The sequence below is a fragment of the Hemitrygon akajei genome, chromosome 10 (genome assembly GCF_048418815.1).
Source record: "Hemitrygon akajei chromosome 10, sHemAka1.3, whole genome shotgun sequence".
In the NCBI taxonomy this organism is placed as follows: domain Eukaryota; kingdom Metazoa; phylum Chordata; class Chondrichthyes; order Myliobatiformes; family Dasyatidae; genus Hemitrygon; species Hemitrygon akajei.
In genome coordinates, this window is record NC_133133.1 from 40,121,267 (window position 1) to 40,136,759 (window position 15,493).

Below are 15,493 nucleotides of genomic sequence, written 5' to 3' on the forward strand. Positions count from 1 at the left end.
CAGGGATTCCCAGCCTGGGGTCCAATGAACCCTCAGCTAATGGTAGGGGTCCATGCCATACAAAAGGTTGGGAGCCCCTGGTCTAGCTGGAAGGAATGTTCAGTAGGAACACAACCAGATACGTCCTTCATGATCATGGTAGAATAACGTTTTGTTCATCAGGCACAAAATTCTGAGGTTCTGCTGGCCGATTAAAAATGACCTTTTACATCAATATGTAATACCATATACCATGTACACCTGTGAAAAACCTCTCTCCAATCACTTAGCAATGTCTGGTTAGAGAGTTTAGAGCAGTTTTAACATCTTTTCCTGCTTGAAAATAATCCATTGGAAAGCTTATTTGAGCATGTAGCCATGCCAATGCAAATATTAACTAATTCCCTATAATTTGATTGGCTTATGTTTCTGTGGGAATCAGATGACTTCTCTGAAACTGGAGGAAGTGAAATCCTGAGATGGATTTTCACCACGGAATTGACACAGATTTAGGATTTACTGATTAATCCCAGGTTGCATTGATTAACTAATTTTTAAATTACAGTACTGTTCTCCCGTGTGGACCCATCAAATCAAAAGACCTTGCCCGGATTGTCAGTGTTGGGTACGTCTGCACCCATGCCACCCTCCAACCCTGGCACCCCTTTTCTGCAACCTGTCCCACACTCCTCCCACAATGCTCCATCCTCACTAATCAGAATCAGGTTTATTATCACCGGCATGTGAGGTGAAATTTGTTAACTTAGCAGCAGCAGCTCAATGCAGTACATAATCTAGCAGAGAGAGAGAAAAAAAACCATAAACAAACAAATAAATCAATTATGTATATTGAATAGATAAAAAAAAGGTGCAAAAACAGAAATACTGTATTTTTTTTAAAGTGAGGTAGTGTTCAAGGATTCAATGTCCATTTAGGAATCAGATGGCAGAGGGGAAGTAGCTGTTCCTGAATTGCTGAGTGTGTGCCTTCAGGCTTCTGTGCCTCCTACCTGATGGCAACAGTGAGAAAAGGGCATGCCCTGGGTGCTGGAGGTCCTTAATGATGGATGCTGCCTTTCTGAGACAGCATTTCCTGAAGACGCTCTGAGCATTCTGTAGACCAGTACCCAAGATGGAGCTGACTAGATTTACAACCTTCTGCAGCTTCTTTTTGCCCCTCCATACCAGACAGTGATGCAGCCTGTCAGAATATTCTCCACGGTACAACTATAGAGGTTTTTGAGTGTATTTGTTGACATGCCAAATCTCTTCAAACTCCTAATAAAGTATAGCCACTGTCTTGCCCTCTTTATAACTACATCGATATGTTGGGACCAGGTTAGATCCTCAGAGATCTTGATACCCAGGAACTTGAAACTGATCACTCTCTCCACTTCTGATCCCTCTATGAGGATTGGTATGAGTCCTTTGTCTTATCCTTCCTGAAGTCCACAATCAGCTCTTTTGTCTTACTGATGTTCTGTGCCAAGTTGTTGCTGCGGCACCACTCCACTAGTTGGCATATCTCACTCCTGTACACCCTCGCAAAATCCTTTCCTCCCACCAGATTTACACTCTCACTCCATGTTGACAAATACATACTGTGTAAAAGTCTTTGGCACTGTGGCTGTATATATGTGCAGGACTATATGTTTCATATAGAATAAGTGCATTGTTGGCAAGGTTTGCAATTATTGCCTATGTAAAATTGTTCTTAATTAGGCACTGGCCTTCTGCTTTCGCCAAGCAATTTTGATGAAGTTATTCCAAAGGCACAATTCTATAGCAAATTCCAAGATCTAGGACTCAGCAGCCTATCTTTCTGATGCACTCTATATCCTTGGACATTTAGCTCCCGATGGCGGACAGCCTTTAGACATGTGCTTATGCCTCATCTCCCGCCTGTCATTTCTGTTGCACGCTATCTTTTATGTATTTCTGTTTTCCCCCTTTCTCAGCTCATCACTCTGGTTCCCATCCCCCTGCCAAATAAATTTAAACCCTCCCTACAGTGCTATTAAACATGCCTGCTAGGATATTGGACCCCTTTGGGTTCAGGTGTAACCCGACTTTTTTGTACAGGTCATACTGCCCCCAGAAGAGGCCCCACCTCACTGACAATCAACACTGGCACATCACAGGGCTGTATGCTTAGTCCATTGGTCTACTCTCTCTACACCAATGACCGTGTAGCTAGGTGTAGCTCAAATGCCATCTATACATTTGCTGATGATGCAACCATCGTTGGCAGAATCTCAGATGGTGCCAGGAGGACATACAGGAGTGAGATGTACCTGCTAGTTGAGAGATATCGTAGCAGCAATCTTGCACTCAACGTTAGTAAGACCAAATAGCTTATTGTGGTCTTTAGCAAGGATAGACTGAGGGAACACAAACCAATTCTCATAGAGGGATCAGAAGTGGAGGGAATGAGCGATTTCAACTTCCTGGGTGTCAACATCTCTGAGGACTAACCTAGTCGCAACATATCGATGCAGCTATAAAGACAAGACAGTGGCTAAGTTTCATTAGGAGTCTGAGCAGATTTGGTTTGTCACCAAAACCACTTGAAAACTTCTACAGATGTGCTATGGAGAGCATTCTGACTGGCTGCATCACTGTCTGGTATGGGGGGAGGGCTACTGCACAGGATTAAAGTAAGTTGCAGAAAGTTGTAAAATTAATCAGCACCATCATCATGGGTATTAGCCTCTGTAGTATCTAAAACATCTTCAAGGAGCCATGCCTCAAAAAGGTGGTATCCATGATAAGGACCCTCATCACCCTTGACATGCCCTCTGAATTTATAACACTGAGGAATCTAAAATTGCTGACCATTTCCACCTTTGATCCTCTGATGAGCACTGGCTTATGGATCTCCACAATTCCAGTGTTGTCCAATTTTCCACCTTGTACCGTTTCAAAGCTTATTTATTGAGATATAGGCCCTTCCGGCCCTTTAAGCCTAATTTAATCCTAGCCTCATCATGGGACAATTTAAAACGATCAGTTAGCCTACCAACTGGTATGTCTTTGCACTGCGAACCCGGCGTAAACTCATGTGGTCATAGGGAGAACATACAAACTCCTTACAGGCAGCGGTGGGAATTGAACCCAGGTCGCTGGTACTGTAAAGTGTTGTTCTAACCACTATGTTATCGTGCCATCCTAAATTAACTTTGTCAGCAATTGTTTGTCTAGCACAACTTGGTGATTGATGTTCACCTGTCACTTTAAACTCATCCTTACTCCTGGGACTGCAATGTCTCAAGTTTATATTTTAAATGCACACCCCTGCTGGTTTTCCCCGAGGCTTCCCCTCTCCCCGCCCCCACTAATTACTGTATAATCTGCTCCATTGCTGCATCTCCTGGAAATATTTAATCTCTTGTGCATCCTTATTTTTCTTATTGCTCAACCAATGGCAACTGTTGCCCAGGTTATTCTGACTTTGTGCTCTGGAATCTCCTCTCTAAATTCTTCCACCTCTCTCAACGTTTTGATGCCCTTCTTAAACTTAATCTTTCAACCAAGCTTTTGTTCACCTGTGCTGATCTCTTTGTGTGGCTTGATGTTCAATTTTGTGTGATACTCTTGTCAAACTCCTTTTTTAAAGTAAGTTGTTTTACTAGTTTGTGATGATGGCTGAGTATATGTATTTGTAAAGTCTATGAAGTCTCAGCGCCAGTATTCTTCTTTAAAATTTGTTTCTACTCATTGGGAACTAGGTTCCTGTTACCTGCTTTATTCAAAAGTGCAGATGGCTCTTAGCCCGAAACATCAGACTGGAAAAGGGGAAGAGATGATAGGTGGGTGGGGGACACGAGACAAAGTAAGCCTGGAGGGGACAGATGAAAGGTCCTGATGAAGGGTCTTGGCCCGAGATGTCGGCTGTTTATTCCTCTCCGTAGAGGCTGCCTGACCTGCTGAGTTGCTCCAGCAATTCCAGAACTGTTAATAGAAGAATCTTTGAACAGGTCAAAGGAATGAGTATCCGAAAATGTATTCTAAGTAAAGCTCAATTCCTGTCTTGTTTTGTCAAATTTCTTCACTAAATAAACAAACTTGAGGAATAAGAAAAAAGTGCAGATGGCTTTTGTCTATCTGAGTAGGCTGATTAGAATGCAGTTTTTGAAGATTTATTTATTTGGCAGACTGGGCACTTCCAGGACTTTGAGCCAGGCTGCCCCAGCAGCCTAATCACGGGACAATTTACAATGAATAGTTAGCCTACTGACTAACTGGACTTTGGACTGAGGAGGAAACCGGAACAGGGAAGATCAACGTATTCCACGGAGAGGATGTACAGACTCCTTACAGATTATGCCAGACTTGAACTCTGAACTTCGCCCTGAGCTGTAGTAACATTGTGCTAACCACTACACTGCTGTGGTGCTCGACCGTAGCATCATGAAATGCCATGCGTTGACTCTGGATAGTCCCTCAGCTAAGGCCAGCTACTGTCTATGATCAAGTAACTCAGAACAGGAAAGGGAATTTATCCAGCCTTGCTGTAGAAAGATTGCCACACTGGAAGGTGAACAGAAAGGAAAGAAGTACAGACCAGGAAAAGGCCCTTCAGCCCACAATGTCTCTGCCAAGCATGGTAGTAAATTAAAGTTACTCCTTCTGCATGCACGCAATCTATATTCTTGCACCCCTGAATGTCCATGTATCTATCTAGAAGTGTCTTGAACACACATGGCTGTTGCATTTGCTTCCGCCAGTACCCCAAGCAGCATGTTCCAGACGTCTACCACACTCTTTGTAAAAATCTTAAAAACCTGCTCTGCACATCTCCTTTCAACTTTCCCCCTCTCCTCATGAAGGTTTGCCCTCTAGTCTTTGCCATTTCCACCCTGCGAGGGGGCAAGATTCTGACCATCTACCCAATCTTTGCCCATGGCCTTAAATCATGTGATTTGTTTTAATCTATTCATTTGATTCAATCCTGATCCTGAATTTATGGAACTTAAAAGATGGAGAAAGTACGAAAAGTTACGTTGAAGTTTGAGCAAATAATCATATTTCCTTTTGAATGTGTTATTTCTGTTATCCTCTTTCTAGAGACTGCTGAAAAGACTGAACAACAGCAAGTCCATCAGACTCCACCACATGCCCAACCAAAACTGCCTCAAGCTGCAGAGCGTGAAAATACAAGGTTACTTTTCTCAAATATATCATTGTAATAAGTGTTCCCCAATCACTTCTAGTGGATCCAAGTTGTTGAAGATGATTGAGTTAATTGACTCACCTCCATTGAATTAATGGAATTGACACAGGTTTTGCAAACATGGATAATTTAACATTTAAGATGCAGTCTAGGAAATGTACTGAAGGTGATTGTTCGAGTCAGACACTATGAGATTGTTGTAATGTTTTTTTACCTCAACATTAACGAGCATGTATAGTTGGGAGGACTGCGGGGGGAGAAAGCTTCCTATGATTTGTGAATACAGTAATTGTTGCAAAGTTTCTTCTCTTTCCTCAGAGCCCATTTAATTTTTGAGCACGAGAATAGCCTGCATTTCCTCCAATTCATACTCTGTTTCTCCACTTGTATACCACTCCATCATTTCTATTAGTGCAATAAAGTTTTTAACATTCTTTTAACATTAGAACATAGTTATTTATGGAATGGCTTGTCTGTTGTCTCTGTGGCCGTAAGGGTTTCGTCCAGGTGCTCCAGTTTCCAGAAAGTCGTACGGGTTAGGGTTAGAAAGTTGTGGACTTGCTCTGTTGGCACCTGCAGCATGGTGACCCAGCATGGCTGCACACAGCAAATGATGAAGCAAACAACACATTTCACTGTATGTTTTCATGTACACGTGGCAAATAAAGCTAATCTTTAAATCCTTAAATTTTGTTGTTGCATGGGAATAAACCACACAATGGAGATACTTGGTGAAGGGCTATGCTTTTTAGCATTCATGGAAAAGGAAGTACGTTTAGACACCAGAAGTGAATTCATTTCCACTTTCTCAGACAAAACTACTGAGGGATCATAAGACCATTAGATATAGGAGCAGAATTAGGCCATTTTGGCCCATTGAGTCTGCTCTGCCATTTCATCATGGCTGATCCATTTTCCTCTCATCCCCAATCTCCTGCCTTCTCCCTGTATCCCTTCATGCTCTGGCTTATCAAGAATCTATCAACCACTTCCTTAAATACACCCAGTGACTTGGCCACCAGAGCCACCTGCAGCAAAGAATTCCACAGGTTCACCACTCTCTGGCTAAAGAAATTCCTCCTCATCTCCATTCTAAAAGGACGCCCCTCTATTCTGAGGCTTTGTGCTCTGATCTTGGACTCCCCCACCACAGGAAACATCCTCTCCACATCCACTCTATCGAGGCCTCCAGGTGGGTTAGAAAAAAAGCACAACAAGCTAAATCAAAGTCAACATTTGGCCAAGAAATTTGGGTTGACATGATGGTTCAATACTTTGTTAGCAAAATCCGCAAAATGATTTTCCATTCTAATAGCAAAAAATCATGATTATCATTATTAATTCCTAGTTTTTAAGCCTCAAGTCCAGATTTGTCCTTTTTTTTAGTGGATTCTGGCAACTTTCTGTAAATTTCTTGTATGTATTTACCGTTTGATAAATGATCAATTTCTATTGGGATAAATAGAATGAGGGCAATTATATCACCACAGATTGCTCATGGTACACCTCAGCACGTGCACCACAAGTTGCTCTAAATATCTGAGGGCTACTTTCACAAATCTATTTAAGCTGCATCATGAAAATGTAAACAAGCTTGTTATCCTTCAGTCAGTTGCCAGATATTTGGTTTCGCCAAGTCATCTATCTGTATGTTGACCTTCTGAAGGACATGGGTCTCATTTGTTAATGTTGAAATCCTTAAGGATCTTTTCAAGTAGTTTTTTTTTAAATCTGTGTGCCCTTTATATTTGGAAAACAATTCAAAGTGGAAGGAACTCAGGGTGTTGGCATTCTGGTCAAATTCTGGGAAGGATGTGTTTTTATGCAGGATATCATTGTTGCAATCAAAGTTAGTTTTACAGACCTGTTAATAATCTTGTAAATAATGTCACCTTGACAACAAAATATGACTTGTGGTCAAGGAGAGTCTGAACTGTGGGGAAGTGGCTCAGTATAACTCTCTTACATGCACCATAAGGGCTAAATATGTATTTGTGTTTGCTTTCATTAGCTTTGCAACTGGTGAAGCTCCCAAGGAACAGCCAGGTGATGTAGAAAAAGTCCTGACAAAACAACAAATTAAACCAAAGTCAACAGTCAGACAAGATTCTCAGGTAGGCAAGATGGTATCGAAAGTTTAATGTTTCAGCAGTGAAATCCGTGGATGATCTTCCATTCTTATAGCAGACACTCGGAGTTATCACAGTTTATTTTCTATCCTTCAAGTCAAGAGATGATTTTTTTTGTAGATTCTAACAGCTTTTTATCACCATTACCACAATAGTTGCCTTTGCAAGGAACTGTTAATAAGGGAGATGTGAGGATAGGAAAAGGGAAAGTGTCCCAGATGAACCAGCACCTTACATTCATTTTACATTCTCTTAGTCTCCTCTCTGAGCTGTTGTGGTACCCCAACAACTGCTCCATTGCTAAGGTTTTCGGTCTGTGACTATTTATTGGCAAATAAAGTGATTCCTCCTAATATCAGTAGTTCTTAACTTTCTTTCTCTTGAAGTCTATTTGAATGGTTTTTGTTTTTTTGAAGCTTTATATGTGATTTCATCCATCTTGATACAAAATAAAGAGCATTCTTTGTAACCTTACCCTGAATGTACTTTTTACCAAGATACTTACCATGTAATTTTTAAAAAAATACTCTCTCCCATTTACTCCTTTTGTTCTGTTCACCCTTTTTGTTTTAGTTGCTGAACTCTTGACAATTCACTAAATCTACTAATCACTTATTTTATAATTTTTTGTCAGCTACCTGCTGACAAATGATATTACTAATGATATTAGTAACATCATTAAGGGATATCTGAGGAAATAATTTTTAAATTATTCTCTTTGACCTTCATTTTAACTTTAGCCAGTTTGTGTAGAGCAACTTTGGTCACCCATTAGTTGGTTTCCAGCCAAATGTTTTTCAAAGTAAAGCAACCTTTTTGTTTTTGATGCAGTTTTTATGAATAACTTATGTTACCTTAGGATTGTCATGTACTGTTAAGTTGCTGCATAAGGCTAATTTCCATGGGAATTATACCCTGTATTTGTATGCCCATGGCAATACACTTGAACTGAACTGAACAGCTTGTAACAAAATGGAAACCTTTGAGCCTGAGAGAGCTGCATTGCTAGACAAAGAGGGTGAGACTGAAGCTGTCATCAAGGTTGAAGATAGAGACTGTAGCATCCACTCACTTAGTCATCGACAATGGCCCACATAGACTGCAGCCCTGAGCCAATCTCTCACTAAAGAGCTGGTCCTCTCCAATCCATTGGGCAGTGGGCAATTCATTGCTGTGTGAATGCTAGAGGCTATAAGGGATTAATATTAGGCTTCCAACACAGCAGAATTGTCATTAATTCATTTCTGTATACAGTGGACTCTGGATAAATTGGGCCATCAGGGCAGCTGCTTAGTTGGGACAACTTTTAATAAACAAAAACTAATTGAGAAAGTAGCCAGGATTCTTTTCATTTAGTTGGGACACTATGCCGCTTAATTGGGACATGAGCCTGTTGTGTGAACATTTTCTAAATAGTGTTAATCAGGTGCACTTGTGTGGAATGATAGACACTACACCATGCTTACAGTTTTTAAAGTTTGTTGATAATACAACCATTGTTGGTAGAGATTCAGGTAGTGATGAGAGGGTGTACCGGGGTGAGATATGCCAATAGTGGAATGGTGCCGCAGCAATAACCTGGCACTCAACGTCAGTAAGACGAAAGATGTGATTGTGGGCTTCAGGAAGGGTAAGACAAAGGAACCAATGAGGTTCCTTTGAGGATACCAATCCTCATAGAGGGATCAGAAGTGGAGAGAGTGAGCAGCTTCAAGTTCCTGGGTATCAAGATCTCTGAGGATCTAACCTCGTCTCAACATATTGATGTAGTTATAAAGAAGGCAAGACAGTGGCTATACTTTATTAGGAGTTTGAAGAGATTTGGCATGTCAACAAATACACTCAAAAACCTCTATAGTTGTACCGTGGAGAATATTCTGACAAGCTGCATCACTGTCTGGTATGGAGGGGCAAAAAGAAGCTGCAGAAGGTTGTAAATCTAGTCGGCTCCATCTTGGGTACTAGCCTACAAAGTACCCAGGACATCTTCAAGGAGGGGTGTCTCAGAAAGGCAGCGTCCATTATTAAGGACCTCCAGCACCCAGGGCATGCCCTTTTCCTCCTGTTACCATCAGGTAGGAGGCACAGAAGCCTGAAGGCACACACTCAGCGATTCAGGAACAGCTTCCTCCCTTCTGCCATCCGATTCCTAAATGGACATTGAATCCTTGAACACTACCTCACTTTTTTTTATATACAGTATTTCTGTTTTCACACGTTTTTAAAAATCTATTCAATATATGTACACTGTAATTGATTTACTTGTTTTTTTATTATTGTTATTTTTATTTTATTTATTATAATTATTTTTTCTTTCTCTTCTATATTAAGTATTGCATTAAACTGCTGATGCTAAGTTAACAAATTTCACATCACATGCCAGTGATAATAAACCTGTTTCTGATTCTCAAATAGCATCAATTGCATGTGTTTGTGTTCAAAAAGCAATGATTTTTATCATTGATTAATTGGCAAGAAAAAGCAAGTGGAAAATTCAGAACAGTTTTGCTCACTGCAGCTTTGAGCATTCAGGCTTGGAGATGCGAGAAATAGCTGGGAATGAAAACAAAAACAAAACAATTTCACTACTTCAACAAGTTTGGAACGATGAAGAATTTGAAGGTATCAACAATTATCCTGAATGTTACGATGAAAATGAAGATATGGAGATGCAATTATCAAAAGCACTGTATGATATTCTTTGTGCTGCTTGAACACAGCAGTCTTGTTGCATTCTGTTTCCCAACCTGGAATATCTAATGATTAAGTACCAACCATTCTACTTACTAAGAAAGTTTTCGCCGTGATGCTGACCATCCGAAGGCGGATGTTAAACAGGTACTCTAGCTTCAGCAAACAAGAAAAAGCCTGCCCCTAAGCCTTTCAAATTATTGTTGGGGAATTCATTTAGGCTAGTTATCCAGTTATCTGCCCAGTTATCATCAACATATAACCTGTAGCACCAGGGATCCCAACACACTCGATCATTGCTATATTATGATTAGACGTCCCTACCGTTCCATTCCTAGATTGCATCTTGGGAAATCTGATGACTTGGCTGTCCTGAATATAGGCAGAGACTAAAGAGCAAGGCTCTAGAGATGAGGACAATAAAGAGGTAGTCGCGTGAGGCAAGGGAGCAGCTAAGGGATTGCTTCAAGTCGGTAGACTGGGCTATATACAAGGACTCATCAGAGGATCTGAATGAACACACGACAATTGTAATGGACTTTATAAAGATGCCTGTGGATGACTGTGTACTCACAAAATCAGAAGCCCTGTATCAACCATGAGAGCTGCAATCTGCTGAGGCCTTCAGGCCTGGCGACCAAGAGATCCAGGTAAGATCTCTGGAAAGCCCTCTGACATGTGAATTGGAAATTCCAGATCAAACTTCAATCACTGAAGAATGCTCGACAGCTGGGGCAGGGCTTGAATGAAACCAAGCAACATGGGTGACAACAAGGCTTTGCTCACAGATGAGCTGAATGCTTACTATGCTTGCTTTGATCATTAAAACATGGAGGAACCTTCACGAACTTCCACTGCCCCCCAGTGACTCCGAGAGATGTGAGAGCTTCCTTCAGGAGGGTGAACATATAGAAAGCATCCAGTCCAGATGGATGCTTAGTACACCTGTTGGTGTACTGAAGATCTATACGGATCGACCGTGCCCTTCGGCAGTCTGAGATACCCACCTGCTTCAAGCAGGCTTCAATTATACTAAGAAGCACATGGAAACCTGCTTCAATAACTATCGTCCAGTAGCACTTACTGAACATCTACTGTGAGGAAGTGTTTTGAGAGGTCAGTGATGGAACATATCAACTCCTGCCTGAGAAGCAAATTGGATCCACTGCAGGTTCCCTCCCATCATAACAGGTCAACAGCAGATACCATTTCATAGGCTCTTCACTCGACCCTGGAGCATCTGGACAGTGAAGGTGCATATATCAAAACTAATCAATAAGCTTCAGACCTTGACCTCAATGCCTTCTTGAGAAATTGGATCCTCGATTTACTCACTTGCAGACCCCAGTGAGTTCAGACTGACAACAACATCTGCACAATATCCATCAGCACAAGGCTGTGTGCTTAGTCCACTGCCCTACTCACTTTGTGCTTATGACTGTGAGGCCAAACAGAGCTCCTATGCCAGATTTAAGTTTGCTGATGACACCACTGTCATTGGCCAAATCAAAGGTGGTGATGAATCAGCGTATAGGAGGGAGATTGAGAACCCTGCTGAGTGGTTCCACTCAGTGTCAACGAGACTGAGGAGCTGATTATTGACTTCAGGAGGAGGAAACCAGAGGTCCTTATTGGGGGAACAGGAGTGGCGAGGGTCAGCAACTTTAAGTTCTTTGGTGTTATCATTTCAGCGGATCTATTATCTGTCCAGCATGTAAATACATTATAAAGAAAGCACGATTCGGCATGACACCTAAAACTCTTGACAAACTTCTACAGATGTGCAGAGAAGAGTATATTGACTGGCGGCATCACAGCCTTGTATGCCCTTGAGTAGAACATCCTACAAGTGTTGGATATAGCCCCGTCCATCAAGGGTAAAGCCCTCCTCACCACTGAGCACACCTACATGGAGCAATGTTGCAGGAAAGCAGCTTCTGTCATTAGGGACCCCCCACCATCCAGGCCATGCTTTCTGCTCGCTGCTGCCATTAGGAAGAAGATACGGGAGCATCAGGATCGACACCACCAGGTTGAGGAACAATTATTACCCCTCAACCATCAGGCTCTCGAACCAGAGGGGAAAACTTCTCTCACTCCATCACTGAACTGTTCCCACAATCTAAAGACTCACTTTTGTGTACTCTTCATCTCGTGTTCTCGATAGTTATTGCTTAGTTATTATTTTCTTTTCATTTGTATTTGCACAGTTTGTTGTCTTTTGCACATTAGTGGTTTGTCTGTCCTGTCGGTGCAGTCTTTTGCATTTCTTGGATTTACTGTATATGCTCACAAGAAAATAAACCTCAGGATTGTATATGGTGATATTGATGCACCATCAATAACTCACGCTGAGACTTAGGAAGCGAGATATCGGCTTTTATTGACTGGAAGAATAAACAGCACTACATCCTGGGGAAAATGAGGGAGAGCAGCTGCCCACAGTCGCCTTTATACAGGGGTCAGTGGGAGGAGCCACAGGAGCAGTCAGCAGGGTCTGTGGGAGGAGCCACAGGAGCAGTCAGACAGGTATATCTAGTTCACCACAGATATATATGTACTTTGACAATAAATTTACTTTGAACTTCGAAGGCAGTCAATTATCTGCACCACGTACAGCACACTGGAGGAACTCAGCAGGTCGGGCAGCGCTGTGGAAATGAACAGTCAACGTTTTGGGCCGAGACCCATCAGCAGGACTGAAGAGGGAGGGGCAGGGGCCCTATACAGAAGGTGAGGGGAGGGTGGGAAGGAGAAGGCTGGAAGGTGCCAGGTGAAAAACCAGTAAGGGGAAAGATCAAGGGGTGAGGGAGGGGATAGGCAGGAAAGGTGAAGAAGGAATGTAAGGGGAAAGCACTATGTGTAGTAGAAGGCAGAATCATGAGAGAGGTGATAGGCAGCTGGAGGAGGAGGCAGAGTGAAAGTGGGATGGGGGAAGGGAGAGGGAGGGAATTACCGGAATTTGGAGAATTCTGTGTTCATGCCAAGGGGCTGGAGACTACCCAGACGGTAGATGAGGTGTTGCTCCTCCAACCTGAGTTTGGCCTCATCATGGCAGTAAAGGAGACCATGTATGGACATATCCGAAAGGGAATGTGAAGCAGAGTTGAAGTGAGTGGCAACCGGGAGATCCTGTCTGTTGTGACGGACGGAGCGGAGGTGCTCGACGAAGCGGTCCCCCGATCTGCGTCGGGTCTCGCCGATGTAGAGGAGGCCGCACGGGATGCAATAGATTCACCCAACAGACTCACAAGTGAAGTGTTGCCTCACCTGGAAGGACTGTTTGGGGCCCTGAATGGTGGTAAGAGTGGAGGTGTAGGGACAGGTGTAGCACTTACGCTTGCAGGGATAAGTGTTACAACAGACAAGATCTCCCAGATGCCACCCACTACAACTCTGCTTCACATTCCCATTGGGATATGTCCATACATGGCCTCCTCTACTGCCATGATGAGGCCAAACTCAGGTTGGAGGAGCAAACACCTCATATACGATCTGGGTAGTCTCCAGCCCCTTGGCATGAACACTGAATTCTCCAACTTCCGGTAATTCCCTCCCTCTCCCTTCCCCCATCCCACTTTCACTCTGCCTCCTCCTCCAGCTGCCTATCACCTCTCTCATGGTTCTGCCTCCTTCTACTACCCATTGTGCTTTCCCCTTTGATTCCTTCTTCAACTTTCCTGCCTTTCCCCTCCCTGCTTCCCTTCCCCCACCCCTTGATCTTTCCTCTGATTGGTTTTTCACCTGGCACCTTCCAGCCTTCTGCTTCCCACCCTCCCCTCACCTTCTGTATAGGGCCCCTGCCCCCTCCCTCTTCAGTCCTGACGATGGGTCTCGGCCCGAAATGTTGACTGTTCGTTTCCACGGATGCTGCCCGACCTGCTGAATTCCTCCAGCTTGTTTGCACGTGTTGCTTTGACCCCAGCATCTGCGGAGTACTTAGTGTTAATTATCTGCATCAGGTGTCTGCACTGATTTTGTTCATTTACAGTCAATCAAAAGAACATAACAGCGTACACTGAATGAATTCCTCCAACAATAACTATTAGTAACTAATACACACATTATAGTAGTCTTGTAGTATTGATAGTGTTCTGATTCATTCTGTACTTCATTTTAATTTTTTTTACAGAATTAATACAGTTAGTCTTTTTTATATCTTTTTAACTATTTCCATGAAACCAGCTAATTGGGGCTGTCACTTAATTGGGCCAAAATGTACAGGTTCCTATGTTATTCCAGAATTAACCAGAATCCATATGCTATAATGACTCAATTTATTAACACTCTTTCTTTGGGGAGTGCATCCTGAGCATTAAGTGAAGTAGAGGCATTCAGGTAATGGAAGTTCACCCTTACAGAATTCACAAAAGATCACCCACACTTTTGAGATGTGAAATAAGACAAGCTCTGATTGAATTTATGTGGGGAAAAGTAAGTGTGATGCCCTGGTTAAGATTTTTACGGTGAGGCATTTTGTTTTAGCAGTTTTGTGTAAAAGCCTTGTGTCCTGCTGCTTTGGCTTTGGCTAAAGATAAGGAGTCACGTTGTCCAACTTAGGAATGTTGTGTCAGCCAGTTATGACTTTCTGCCCAGTGGAAGATTTGGGAGATCTGGGCGGGTCAGATTTCTGAAAGACAGTAGCCTGGTTTTCAGTGGGAGCTGCAGAGCAGGACACAAAGGAAGATGCCGCTGAATGCCGTCGGAAGGAGAGACCCTGTTGCAAGAAGTGCTTTGTACAGATGAATGGCTCCAAGGAGGGAGGGCCAATATTCCGGAGAGAGCCAGTTCATTCAAGATGATCTTCGAGGGAGATTCGGACAGTGGTGGGTGCTTTCATGCAGATCGTGGGTCCAGTGCATGAATATACCCCTGACCATGCCAGAAATGAGCCCCAATGTTTATGTGCACACTTAGACTGGTTTAACTGTAATAGGCCCTTTTATCTTTCTCTGTTAACCGATAACTGAAGGCATTCAATAAGGTGCTGCACAAGAGACTTATAAATAAGATACGGATGCATGGAGTCAGAGGAAGTGTATTGGCATGGATAGTGGATTGGTTAACCAATAGAAGGAAGAGAGTTGGTATAAATAGGTGTTTCTCCGGTTGGCAGTCTGTGGTGAGTGGGGTGTCGCAGGGGTTGGTGCTGGGCCCGCAGCTGTTTTCCATTTACATTGATGATCTGGAAGAGGGGACTGAGTGTAGCGTAGCAAAATTTGCTGATGACACTAAACTGAGTGGAAAAGCAAATTGTACAGAGGATGCAGAGAGATATAGATAGGCTAAGTGAGTGGGCCAAGGTCTGGCAGATGGAGTACAATATTGGTAAATGCAAGATCATCCACTTTGGAAGGAGTAATACAAGAGCAGTGCCTGTTCATGAATTGCAAAAAGTTGGCTTGCAGGTACAACAGGTTATTGAGAAGGCAAATGGACTGTTGTCCTTCATTGCTAGAGGGATTGAATTCAAGAGCAGGGAGGTCATGCTGCAACTATACAGGGTACTGGTGAGGCCACA

The 15,493-nt window shown here is 42.8% G+C and overlaps 1 protein-coding gene across 7 annotated transcripts in view; it reads left to right on the top strand.

Moving 5' to 3' along the window:
* The window catches only part of LOC140734305 (synaptotagmin-like protein 2), a 100,762-nt gene that overhangs the window by 40,215 nt on the left and 45,054 nt on the right, over window positions 1-15,493 (top strand). For all 7 annotated transcript variants that reach the window (XM_073058088.1, XM_073058084.1, XM_073058087.1 and 4 more), the window contains exons 4-5: window positions 5,047-5,140; window positions 7,164-7,266. In XM_073058088.1, the coding sequence (XP_072914189.1) occupies window positions 5,047-5,140; window positions 7,164-7,266 (197 nt within the window). The remainder of the gene's footprint in view (window positions 1-5,046; window positions 5,141-7,163; window positions 7,267-15,493) is intronic.